The 12,202-nt window shown below is 63.0% G+C and overlaps 5 protein-coding genes across 5 annotated transcripts in view; 3 read left to right on the top strand and 2 right to left on the bottom strand.

The window, feature by feature from the left end:
- The window catches only part of MNEG_5647 (Lipase member M), a gene marked incomplete at both ends in the record, with an annotated part of 2,681 nt that extends 2,476 nt beyond the window's left edge, over positions 1-205 (bottom strand). Inside the window, one exon of the mRNA XM_014045879.1 lies at positions 181-205. Within this exon, the coding sequence (XP_013901333.1) occupies positions 181-205 (25 nt within the window). The remainder of the gene's footprint in view (positions 1-180) is intronic.
- A 1,428-nt stretch (positions 206-1,633) lies between these two features.
- On the top strand, positions 1,634-5,686 carry MNEG_5646 (hypothetical protein; the record flags this gene model as incomplete). Its single annotated transcript, XM_014045878.1, has 9 exons — positions 1,634-1,667; positions 2,532-2,603; positions 3,036-3,118; positions 3,577-3,744; positions 3,922-3,999; positions 4,313-4,446; positions 4,860-4,939; positions 5,247-5,276; positions 5,511-5,686. 9 exons carry the CDS (start codon positions 1,634-1,636, stop codon positions 5,684-5,686), a joined length of 855 nt encoding a protein of 284 aa, XP_013901332.1.
- Positions 5,687-6,390: 704 nt separating this feature from the next.
- MNEG_5645 (hypothetical protein) lies at positions 6,391-6,953 on the bottom strand (the record flags this gene model as incomplete). Its single annotated transcript, XM_014045877.1, has 2 exons — positions 6,391-6,642; positions 6,813-6,953. 2 exons carry the CDS (start codon positions 6,951-6,953, stop codon positions 6,391-6,393), a joined length of 393 nt encoding a protein of 130 aa, XP_013901331.1.
- A 747-nt stretch (positions 6,954-7,700) lies between these two features.
- Positions 7,701-9,371, top strand: MNEG_5644 (hypothetical protein; the record flags this gene model as incomplete). Its single annotated transcript, XM_014045876.1, has 2 exons — positions 7,701-7,742; positions 7,971-9,371. The coding sequence occupies 2 exons, from the start codon at positions 7,701-7,703 to the stop codon at positions 9,369-9,371; spliced, it is 1,443 nt and encodes a 480-aa protein (XP_013901330.1).
- A 1,066-nt stretch (positions 9,372-10,437) lies between these two features.
- On the top strand, positions 10,438-12,197 carry MNEG_5643 (hypothetical protein; the record flags this gene model as incomplete). The annotated part of the gene is made up of 5 exons (XM_014045875.1): positions 10,438-10,591; positions 10,911-10,997; positions 11,322-11,425; positions 11,805-11,911; positions 12,095-12,197. 5 exons carry the CDS (start codon positions 10,438-10,440, stop codon positions 12,195-12,197), a joined length of 555 nt encoding a protein of 184 aa, XP_013901329.1.
- Positions 12,198-12,202: the final 5 nt, after the last annotated feature.

Raw genomic sequence — 12,202 nt, 5'->3', positions numbered from 1 at the left:
GGGGGCGGGCGCTTCAGGGCGGGCCTGCCGCGGCCCGCGGACGGCCCGCAGATGCCATGAATAAGGCAGCTCGACGCAGCCGGCTGCACCCACAACATCAACACGTGGCCATCCGCCATTCAGCGCGTCACGCTTGGTCCAAGGTGGAGGTCCACGCAATCAGAAGCAGATCCCGCTCACCCGCATCAGCCAGGTAGAACCCCATGCTGGATCCCGGGTCCAAAACCACAAAGCCGCTGCTGGCCAGGGTTATGCCGTGCAGCAGCAGCACCACCGGCCTGCCGCGCGCCCTTGAGGTCGAGTTCCTCGCGCCGCGGGGGATGCGGTAGCTGCAGGGAGGGGGGGGACGCCGCGCGGCAGGGCGGGCGCGTCACCGGCGGGCTGGCGTCGTTGCAGCGGCGTGCGCGCGCAACACAACACACGCATGGCTGCGGCGGGCGTGTACAGCATGCCTGTGGATCTAGCAAAGATTTTGCGGCCTGAAACAGCTCCTGAGGCCGTCGGTGCCGCCGCGGGGATGCTGATGTGGCGGCGCTGCTGGGCAGGTGCAAGTCGAGGGACTCACAGGCGGAGGATGAAACCGTCAGCGGTTTCCACGGGCCACGTCTCCAAAGGGTAGCCATACGGCAGCACCAGGTCTTTGGAAGGTTTGGGTACGGGTGGAGGCAGGTTCAGGGTCGAGCGGGTGTCGCTGGCAACGAGTGACGACAGGCGCTACGGGGCCAAGCTCGAGCAGCGGATGTTCCTTATTCACGTGGACTGCGCTTGCCGGCCGTCGCCTGACGGAGTGCACGGACAGGTGAGCTGCGGGCGGCCCCGTAGCAACCAATCTATGCGGCATCTTCTCAGGCCCGCGGATCGCAGGGTGCGACCGCTCACCTTCCATGGATGCTAGTTCCCCGTTGTACACTGCAGCTGGGAGGTCCGCCTGGCTCAGGTCGGGCACCGCCTGGGGGTGGCCCGTGGCGCGCGCCCCGCGCGCCGCGCCCGCCATGGACCGCCTGTCATACGCGGCGCCGCTCCGTACGGCTGCTTTGGTTTCCAGCAGCTGCCGTGGGCCGCGGAGGGTCCCGACGGCTGCGGCTGGCTGGGTCACTAGGAGCAGAACACCAAGGAGGCAGGCGGGCAGGACGCAAGTGGCGGGCCGCAAGGTGTCGCCATGTTTTAAGTGCCGGCCTATCATGATCGAGTTGCCTCAACTGCCGCGGCCTGTCTCGCGTTCAATCAGCCCTTGGCCTTCGAAGCCCACTGTAATCAGGTATGGCAGGCCTTGCTGGGTGGGACGGTCCAAGCCAAACTACCACCAACCAAGTATTTTACAAGGTCATGCGGCGACCTTGCGGCCTGCATGCATCTGATCGCGTCGGTGTTGTTGCAGGCGTGAGACGGGAATCACGTTGACACCCTTCAAGTTGGCGAGTGCGGCGTGCAAAACATTTTGTTGTGATTATGCAACGAAAGTGCCTCAAGCGACCCGAGCTGGGTCAGTCATGTAAATGATTGTCCTTGAAATTAATTACTTACGCGGTTGGCGGTGAATTTCCTCTGATCGGCGGCTCGAGGAAACCACATAATACACTATCATTCACATGATCCGTCATGCCGCAGGGCGCAGGGCAGGCTCACTGGCGAAATGATGCGCACTGGACTGATTGGCATTGAGTCATGTTAGTCATGGTGACACCTGGTGCCTGTGAACACCTGACGCTCTGCCTCTACCCTCTTGAAACACACAGAAGTGGTTCACAAGGTGAGGACACTCTCGGCTTAATGGCGGCAAACATGCGCTGTGCACAGCACGATCAGTGCTTGTACCCCCCTGCTCCAGTATCTGAGCTGCGCAGCGATGGCGCTGCCCCGGCCCCAGTCACCGCTGGGCCGAAAAGGTGTTATGTCGCCGCGCATTAACAGCTAATGTCAAATGTAGAGACAGCCAGCCTGCGCATCTACATGGCGCGGCCGCTGCAATGAATCGTGCATTGCTGCGAGACGTCACCATTTCGGGCCGTGATCGCATTTCCAGGGTGCGCCATTAGCAGAAGTGTGATCATACAAAAACGCCCTGGATTTACCAGGTGAATTGCTTGCATGCGTTGTGTCGGGCTCCGCAGTCAGTGAGTGCAGGGCCTCGACAAGGCACCAGCCAGCTTGCGACGTGTCAGCTTGCAGGGCCCTCATTGGTTTTCCACCCCTTGAGCAGACCACAGTGGCAGCTATTACCATCAAATGCATATCTAGGTCAGGTAGATACTGATGCACCGCATCCCTGGGATCCGCTGCCCGCAATACAGACTTGCCCGTTACAGACCAAAAGCACGGGCGAATACAGCACACAGAATGGGATCCGATAGTCGCTCTTCACTGACACTCGTCAGCTTTGGTGCGGCAAATCGGATGTGGGCATGCGTCGACACCTGATGGGTGCTGCTAGTGCTGCTGCCCTGGTGCTGTCCCATGCTGCCACTGCAGCGGCGCGAGCTGCTGCTTCCACACTCAAACACCTTGTCATGCGGGGCTGTGCACGCATGCAGACGTGGACGGCACGCTCATCCGCAGCTGCGGGGAGGACGCAAACCGCCTGCACAAGGAGGCGTTCTCGGCAGGTGGGAGCGCAGCTGTGCGTTCTGAGTGGGCGCGCACCACCCCAATCTGCATGGACCGCTGGCTCCGTGGCTGCTAAAGATTGCGTACATTATGCCAGCGGAGACGCCGGCCCCGTACGCCAGGCGCAGCGACAGGCCACTGGGGAGCGGCTGCTGCTGCAGGGTCGCCCCTTCTGTGCAGGGTCACCCCTGCTAGAGGTCACTTCACGCTGGGCGGGACACCGGCAGCCCCTCACTCCCCTTCTCCATATCTCCCAAGCCAGCAGAGGGCAGCCGCCCGTCCTATCTGCAGCCCCGCGCGCGAAGGTTGCGCCAGCCAGGCGACGGCCCTCGCACGTCATGGCCCTGCCCACACTCCTCGGCGGACCCGACAGCGCGGCTGCCGCCCCCCACGCGGCGCGTCGCGCCGCCTCTTTGCCTGCGAACACGCAGGCTTCAAGCATGTGTTTGGTGTGGACACAACAATAGACGTTGTGAAGCACCATGGCGGCACTGATCCCCTCATCGCAGTCAAGGTGTGTCCCATGTGTTTTGGGAGGGATGCAGCGTTGGTTGTGCAGGGGTGTGCGTGCGCGCGTACGGTACGGGTGCATAAATGAGTGCATGCATGCATGTTTGCATGCATGGGCGCGTCCATGCGCTGGTGCCAGCGTTTGCGCAAACACACTGCGCCAGCTGGCAAGCCAGCACGCGGGAAGAAAAAAACTCAGAAACTGCGGCACAAGATTGCAGCAGCGCCACCAAGCAGCGAACCCTGGACTGGCCAGGCTTTTGAATCTTGTGTGGGAGCGGCAGTGAGAGGTTTCGGTTTTGCATGGTGCCAGGACTAAGGGCTGGCGCACACCCGCTCCTATCCATAGCAATTCCCATGTCTCTCTGCTGCATCTGCACAGGTCATGATGCATCATGGCATACCGAAGCATGAGGTGCGCGCAGGCTCGACCCTCTTGTGCATTGACACTGCCAACCCCAGCAGCGCGGCCGCCGCCCCGCCGCTGTGCTGCATTCGCCCCGCCGCCGCGCCGCCGCGCCGCCATTGCAAGCCACTGTCTTCTCGATCCTAGCGGCGGCGCGCCGACGCCACGCCATCGTGCAGGCGCTGGAGCGGCTGCCGGAGCTGCAGGCCGCCATGATCAAACACGTGAGCGGGTCGGCCCGGCATGCATCGCAACCGTTGCCATGTGTGGTGCCGTTACCGCAGGCTCTGCATGCCGCCAACCAGCGGGCACGCGCGGGCCGCCAGCCGCTCCATTATGTGATTGCTCCGGCACCTACATCTTACAGTTTTCTGCCGGCATCATCCATTCCGTGTCGTCAGTTTGAGGCCCACTCAGACAGGGCTGGCCTGGGGCTCCAGCTCTTACCAGGGGTCAGGGCGCTACTGGAGACGCTGCAGGTGAGCAGTCAAGGCCTTGTTTGTGATGTGTTGCGCAAGCTTGTGCTGATTGTCGTTTTTGCCACATGCACGCTGCAAGCCAACTGTCTGTTGGAATGATGGGCAGGGGGACAGCGGGCCTGCTGATTTGCAATTGTATGATGGTGGGGCAATCTGTGGGTGTGGCAGTGCGCAGGGTCGGGGCCCGAGCCTTGGCCCCTCACAAAACCCACCTGCGCGGCCCTGCGCCCTGCCGGCCCTTCGACATTTGCCCTGCGGTTCGCCACACGGCCCGCTGCCCTGAAGCCCTGAAACCTGGATGCTAAACCCGCAGGGGCGGGATGATGTGGCGACCTGCCTGGTGACAGGCAACCTGGAGCCCATCGGCTGGGGCAAGATGGCGGCGCTGGGGATCGAGCAGCTCTTTACAGCCCCCCGGTTCGGCGGCTTTGGGAGCGACCACTGCAGGTGCGAGGGCACGATGGCCTGCGGGGCGCGAGGCACAAGTCGTGCGAGTGTGCGCATGTGTGTGGCAACGTGAGAAAGGGCATAATGTGGAAGTGTTGGAGGGATTGATGGGTGTTATGGGGGGCGAGCCGCTGCGCCGTAGGCGGGCACTTGCGCAAAGTTTCTTGTGCGGACGAACTTGTGTGCGTGCGTGCATGCGTGCGTGCGCGCGCGTGCAAGTGTGTGTGCGTGTGAACTAGGTTGATGATGCATCAGCAGCCCTGGAGGCATCTTGCTGAGGCCGCCGCGGATGTTATTCATTCACAACGGCCTGTCCAGAGCCCCCTGTCTCGCACACCCTCCCAAACCAAGCGGTGGGGCTCGTGGCCACTCTATTGAGACACCGCTGCTTTCGCATGCCCGCCGCCCCACAGCGGCGACACGGATGAGATGTGGCGCGACAGAGCGGAGTTCGTGGCGGTCGCGGCGCGGCGCTGCGCGGACGCCTTCCCGGGTTTGTTGGGCGCGGGGCGCGGCGCGGGGAGCGTGGCAGCGCGGGCGTTGCCACACTGGGGGTGCCAACCAGTGTGCGCCGCGGCGCCGCGTTGATTGGACGAGTGCAGCAGGGCGCGATCTTGATGCATGCGGTCGAGGGCGGTGTCTGCCGCCATCGGTCGCTGCCCCACTGGCCAGGCTGACACACGCTGCGTGGCCGGCCTGTATGCATCAACACGTGGCTCGCGTGCACGAGCTCATCGCTACTCACGTTTTTTCTGCATCTTCTTACCAAGACACGCTTAAATTCACACCTCCCGCCTCAGATGCTGACATCGCCGCGCACTGGCACGTAGGTGAGCGCATGGGTGGGCAGGCGCGATGGTGGGGTGACGCGGCAGGGCGCAGCGCATCGGCAACCTGCACAGCAGTGCTTCACAGCCGCCGAAGCAGATTAAACCCTGCCCCACTCGCCGCTGCGATGGCCGCCCCGCGTCCGAGCTCGTCCCCTTGCTGCTGCAGCCGCCGCCCAAGCTTGACGCTCACCATCCCCCCCTTGCTGCTGCAACTGTCGCTGACTCAATCCCAAGGGGACACCCCCATGGACGTCCAGGCGGCCCTGGCGTCCGGCGCCGCCGCGCTGGGCGTGGCGACGGGCGTGTTCCCGCTTGAGTCGCTGCGCGCTCTGGGGGCGCCGCCGCGGGTGGTGGTGCTCGAGAGCTTGGAGGACACTGAGGCTGTCATGGCTGCGCTGGGGCTGTCATGAAGGTGCTGTATGGCGCAAAGGCTCGGCCTTGGGTGCCTTGACTCAGGGATAAGTGCTGCGGGGCCGCTGTAGTGTTTGATTCTGATCCTGAATGATTTGGCTCAGGGGGGTGCACACGCACAAGGCAGGGTGGCTGCGCCAGCTCGGCGGCGGGCCTGAGTGAGTTGCTGCGACCCTGCCCTCTGCGGGCGCCAGCGCACAGGCTTCTGAAACCAAGGACTGTCCTGCCTGCTTGCCCGATGTGCTTCAAGAACTTGTCCACTTTGGTCAAGTCTGTCAGGTGCATACAATTGCTTTGCTGCATTCATGCTCAGCTTGGCGATAAGCCAGCCGAGAACCACTACTGTGCTGTGGCTGCATCACCTGCTGCCAGATAGCTGCAAAACCGTGCACGCTGTACTGCGGCTGCATTGTTGCACCCGCCGCCATGCATGTGGTTGCAAAAAAGGGGCACACACAACATCAAAATTGTTTGCACACCATCACAGGTTCTCACTGTCAGCACATTTGACAAAAGATTATGTAACAATTCTGCAATAACAACGACGCCTGACCAAGATGACAAGTATAAACACCCTTGACAGGGGCGCGGAACTTGCCTCGACAGCGTCTGCTGCATAACCCAGCACTCCAAAAAACGCAGCCGCGTTCGCCACTCCCAACGGCCAAGCAAACCACATCGCGACGTCCTCCAACTTGCGCCCTCACGCACGCTCAGCGCCGCCGCCGCCGCCGCTGGCGCCGGCGCTCCCACCACCCAGCACCGTCTCTTTCAGCTGGCGCGCCTGCGAGGTCAACCAGGGCCACCCCTCGCTCTTCACATAATCCATGAACGCGCCCTCCTTCACCTCCTTGTGCGGCGGCCGATGGTGGCGCATGCACTCCCAGAACTCTTCGTATTCGGGCTTGCAGGGGCCGTACGAAAAGGCGCTCGCATCCTTATAACACCTCAGCAGCTGCACAGGTTGACCAGCGGTGCGCGCGAGAGTGGAGGCGACGTGACTATGCTGACACCTGCATTTGGGCACTTCGGATCGGACTGCCAGATTGCCATTTGATCCCCTCTGGTCACGGGATGTGCGATCCTGCGGCGCCGCCGATGCGGCCTGGGCACAGAGCCGCTCACCTTAACGTTCAGCGCGCCGCACGGCACGGTGTCGTCGCGCTTGTTGTAGTACCCGGGCTTCAGCGGCAGGTCCCGCTGAGACACGCGGCCGCTGGTGGACGCGTCCGCGGCGGGCGGCGCATCGGCATGGGACTCCGCCATGGCTGTGAGCGCTGCTTCTGCGGCGCGCTGTCCCGTGCGCGTGCCGCTGTGACCGTCACCCTCCAGACAAGGCCAACAACCGGTGGCTAGACAGATCCTGCTGTAAGTACGGCAGAAGTTGTTCAAGCAAGGATAAATCACAGACGGTGGCCGCCCGCGAAGAATGAAGGACTCGCTGCTCAAGATCGCGTCTAGTACCGTATGCAAACCAGCGAGTGCGGTGCTTTCAAGGTGCTCGAGCTCGTCCAGATGTGCCTGCTGCGGGGGCAGCAGCTGCGGTGAGTGCAGTGGGTGCGAAGCCGCCGCCAGGCAGGGGGTGTCTGCGGCACCGCCTGGCGGTCGTCGTGATGCACCTCCGACAGCACACATGTGCATGGCTCTTGGCGCTTTGCGTTGTTGAGTAGACTCTTAAACCCCTGGAAATGCTGCTCACAGGGTTCCGAGCTTCTCCCGGTCTTTGGGGCAGGCTGGCGACGTGCGCTCTGCAGCTGCTGCATCAACAGCCGCAGCACCAGGCGTGGCTGCCGCAGGGTTCCATTTCTTTGCACACTGCGCAGCCTGCAGCAGCAGGGGATACGCATCTGGCACAGGTCAGTGGAAGCGGTGATGCGGAGGCCTCCAAGGGCAGCGAGGACGGCAGCAGCAGCGGCGGCGAGAGCCAAGGCGCAGCCAGCAGCACAAACAGCAGCTTTAGGGGGAGCACCAGTGCCCGCAGCGGCAAGGGTTTCATGAGCAGTGGCCGCATCGATGTCGGCTCAAGAGGCGGCGGCGGCGGTGGCGGCGCACAGCGTGGGTCCTCACAAGCAGCTCCGTGGAGCCAGCGCAAGGTGAGGTTTTTTAATGCCGCCCTGTGTCCAGCAGCGACGCAGCTAAGATACACTGGACTGGGTGCTGTCGGGTAAAGACCAGGAGTCCTACCGATGCTGTCTCCTTCTGCGGTTCTGGTTTTTGTGTTGTGATCACCCGTCAGCATCCTCCGACGGTGCTGTCCCACCCAATTCTCATGCAACTACGCAGGCCCCCAGCGTCAAGTTCCTGACCACATTGATCGACCGAGCCGCGAGCCTGCAGCAGCTGGTGAACCTGGAGCAGCGGAATGGCGACGCCTTCAATGCCTTCCACATCGCGACGTCGTTCAAGCGATCGGCGCACCTGATCCGCGACCAGGGCAAGCAACCCAGGGATTTCCATCCGCTCATGCTGCGGCTGTGGGCACGGCTGCAGCCGCAGCTCGCTGACTGCGGGACTCGCAGGCTCGCGAGCATTTTGTGGTCATGCAGCAAAGCGGCGTTTGTAGAGGCACCGTTGCTTGACGAGTGCCTGGAGCGCCTTGCCGCCGCGGCAGCGGACGCCGACCCGCAGCACCTGTCGAACGCACTGTATGCAGCCGCTTTGCTGTCAAAGTTGGAGTATAGCATCAACAAGCAGCAGGCACTGCAGCTGGTGGAGGCGTTGACGCAGCAGCAGCATGCAGCCAAGCCGCAGGAGCTGTCCAACACGCTGTGGGCGGCGGCCGCCATGGGGTTGCTGCTGCCAGAGCAGCAGGCACTGCAGCTAGTGGAGGCATTGGTGCAGCGGCGGCATGCAGCCAAGCCGCAGGAGCTGTCCAACACGCTGTGGGCGGCGGCCACCATGGGGCTGCGGCTACCAGAGCAGCAGGCACTCCAGCTGGTGGAGGCATTGGTGCAGCAGCGGCAGGCAGCCAAGCCGCAGGAGCTGTCCAGCACACTATGGGCGGCAGCCACCATGCGGCTGCCGCTGCCAAAGCAGCAGGCACTGCAGCTGGTGGAGGCGTTGACACAGCAGCGGCAGGCAGCCAAGCCACAGGCCCTGTCCAACACGCTGTGGGCGGCGGCCACGTTGGGGCTGCTGCTGCCATTTGAACAGCTGCAGCAGCTGGTGGAGGCGTTGACGCAGCAGCGGCGTGCAGCCAAGCCGCAGGCCCTGTCTAACACGCTGTGGGCAGCGGCAACCATGGGGCTGCTGCTGCCAAAGCAGGAGGCACTGCATCTGGTGGAGTCGTTGGTGCAGCGGCGGCAGGCAGCCAAGCCGCAGGAGCTGTCCAACACGCTGTGGGCGGCGGCCACCATGGGGCTGCGGCTGCCAGAGCATCAGGCACTGCAGCTGGTGGAGGCGTTGGTGCAGCAGCGGCATGCAGCCAACCCGCAGAACTTGTCCAACACGCTGTGGGCGGCGGCCATCATGCGGCTGCCGCTCCCAGCACAGCAGGTGCAGCAGCTGGTGGACGCGTTGGTGCAGCAGCGGCATGCAGCCAACTCGCAGAACTTGTCCAGCACGCTCTGGGCGGCGGCCACGTTGGGGCTGCGGCTGCCCCAGCAGCAGGCACAGCAGCTGGTGGAGGTGTTGGCAGAGCTGCGGCAGGCAGGCAGCCAGCAGGTGCTTGTTAGCACGCTGTAGGCGGCCCCCATCATGGGGCTGCGGCCGCCAGAGCAGCAGGCACAGCAGCTGGTGGAGGCGTTGACGACGCAGCAGCAGCAGCAGCAGCAGCAGCAGCAGCAGCAGCAGCAGCAGCAGCAGCAGGCAGCCCAGCAGCGGCAGCTTTTTAAAACGTATGAGCAGAGGCACTCTCCATGGTTGGATGCTGAGAGTAAGCATTTTCAGCATGCCTCGCTGAGGCTCAGCATTATAATTGCTACCGTACTCTACTGTGCTGTGATCATGCCCATCACTAAAACCGATAGAAACTTCTTCTTTTACGTCCCCTTTGTGACAAATTTAGGCCGCTCCTCTGTTTCATGGCCGCTGTTGTAGGCGACTGAGGCGTTGTGTGCAGCTGACCACATCAACGGCCAAAATCAGCCAATGCCCCCAATCGTGGTGACCGCTCGCCATGACTGTGCTGCATGTCTGTTTCCAGGCAATTTGAATTCAGGGTTGGCAACACTCTCAAAGTCTGCACGGCGGTGCCGCGAAGAGGGTTGCGGTGTGGGGGCCAGGCGCCGCATGGCAAGCTCCCCGTGTATACAGCTGGTGACATCAAGCAAGGGCATGGGAGCTGGCCATCAGCGCCTGAGCATACACACCTCTCAGGTAGAACAGTCCATTTGCATGTCAGACACGGAAGCTGTGTGTTTCGGCGTGGGTGGCAGCCTTGTCACAGCCGGGGATAAGACATGAGTCTCGCCATGCGGCTCGCCTGGGCTAGCAGCGTCACTGTGTGCCCCCACAGATTCGTGCAGCGAGAGCGTGTAATCGCCCCGGACATGCGGATCAGTGCTCTGCATCCTGTTGTTAAGCAGCAAAGACTTACGATTGGGCCAGTGCAACACGAATGAACGAAGAACAGCATTTCGAAGCATCATCGGTGTCACCGTAACCGTCCTTTCTTGTGGCTCAACTTCAGGGCAATTACACGCGCACGCACCCTTCAAGGAAATTGTCGTGTTGATCGTGTGGCGCAAACGTGTAACCAGCCAGCTCCCGTCTTGATCTGAGCGCGCATTCGCGCACCGGCAACAGCAACATGACAGCAACGGCACCCAAACAGCCAAACGAACAGTCCCCGGGGGACAAAGCGGAGGTGCCAGCTGCGGCCGCGGCGCCCGAGCAGCCCGCTGGTGACGACAAGGGCTTCATGCGCTCGCTGTTTGAGGCGGTCGGCGGGGCGCTCGCCAAGGGTGCGTCGGGATGCAGGCAATATGCCTTTCCCTTGCAGGAGCGCCAGCGGCCTTGCATGCGGATGGATGTGGGAAGGAAGGTCGAGGTGGCAGCTGCGCGCCTGACCACCAGCCTGCAGCCGTGGCAGCTGCTGGGCACCTGATCTTGCTGCTGCCCCTGCGAACTGCGGGGCAGCCAGGCACCTGACTGCTTTGTTTTTTCCATTCATCGCATCTTCCTCCACCCTCTGTCGCTCACCCAACGAACCCAACGTGTCTCACCTTGCCCATGGAGGGCGCCCCCTGACCCGCCATCCCAACATATTGCCGCCCACTGCAGTTGGCATCGGCAAGGACGGCAAAGCGCAGGCGGCGGCGTCCAAGGCGGCCGACAAGGCAGAAGACGCGTCCCACACGTTTTCAGAGAGTGAGTGCACTGTGACACCCCTGAACCCTTGCAGTTGTCATTGTGGATCCACGATGGTCGTGACGGTAATTGCAACTGATTCCCTGGGCGCGAGGGTGGCGCCGCCACCAGCTGCAAAGTGCGGCACAATTTCTGGCGGCAATTACTCCCCCCCCCCAAAACGCACACTGTCAGGCCTCGCCCCAGAACCCATGCTTGAAGCATCACCTGCGCCTCAAAGCAACCTCCTCTCACACACCATTTTCAGGATCCCCACCCTCCCTTGCTGCTCACGCAACCCAAGTCTCACACCCCGTGGTGCCGGCCCCCCGCCCCTCAAACCAGTCGCGGGCATCATCACCACCCTGGCCAAGGACAGCCTGGGCGAACTGCTGCTCCACCCCGGCCACGCGACAGTGGGGGTCTACTACCTGGCACGCCGCCACCAGGTGGGGGGCCGGCCCACGTCACTAGGTTGTGCGGTGGCATTTCATAACAGCCGCCTGATTGTCGAGAGATTTGGATTGCGGGGCGATGTCAGTGGTCCGGCCGACGTTGAAGCGGTTTTTGATTGATGCTGGTCGAACAGCAGCTGGCCGTCGGTTGGGTTGGGTGGGTCTTGGCATAGTAAGGTCGACCGGCGATCTCACATGGCCGCCTGACAGCCGCCCTGGCGCCCGGCCGCACGGCAGCGTGCGGTTTCGATGGCGCTCCGCGCCTCCCGGCGGTACCCGGCGCCCGGCCGCGCCGCGCCGCCAGTGCAGCCTGGCACCCCCTCCCCCAACAGACACACACGCGCGCACGCACACACCACCCCGCCGCTGCCAGATGGAGCACGAGGCGGAGCGCCTGGACGGGTCCCACGTGGGCGACGCCGACAGGGTGGCGAGCCTCGCGCGTTACACCGACATCAGCGACTGCATCTACCCCGACAGGTCTTGACCACGGTCAACCTGGTCAACCGCGCGCCGACGGCGGCACAGGGGGCAGGACTGGTGGTTGCTTGACACGGCGGCCGCCACGTCGCTTTGCTCCTGTGACAGCTCCGCATGATGTCACATGACGTCACCTGGCGTCACCCGGACGCCTCACCCAGCCGCGCACAATGTGATCTGCAGGTACGAGGAGCTGGTGGTGAAGGGGAAGCTGCTGGCCGAGGATGACATCATCTTCCAAAACACAGACGTGCACAAGCTCCAGCCGGTGAGCGGCGGTTGGTGACGCGC

Source organism: Monoraphidium neglectum, assembly GCF_000611645.1.
Source record: "Monoraphidium neglectum strain SAG 48.87 unplaced genomic scaffold scaffold00857, whole genome shotgun sequence".
In the NCBI taxonomy this organism is placed as follows: domain Eukaryota; kingdom Viridiplantae; phylum Chlorophyta; class Chlorophyceae; order Sphaeropleales; family Selenastraceae; genus Monoraphidium; species Monoraphidium neglectum.
The sequence above is the reverse complement of the archived record's forward strand: the minus strand, read 5'-3'. Positions and strand labels throughout refer to the sequence as shown.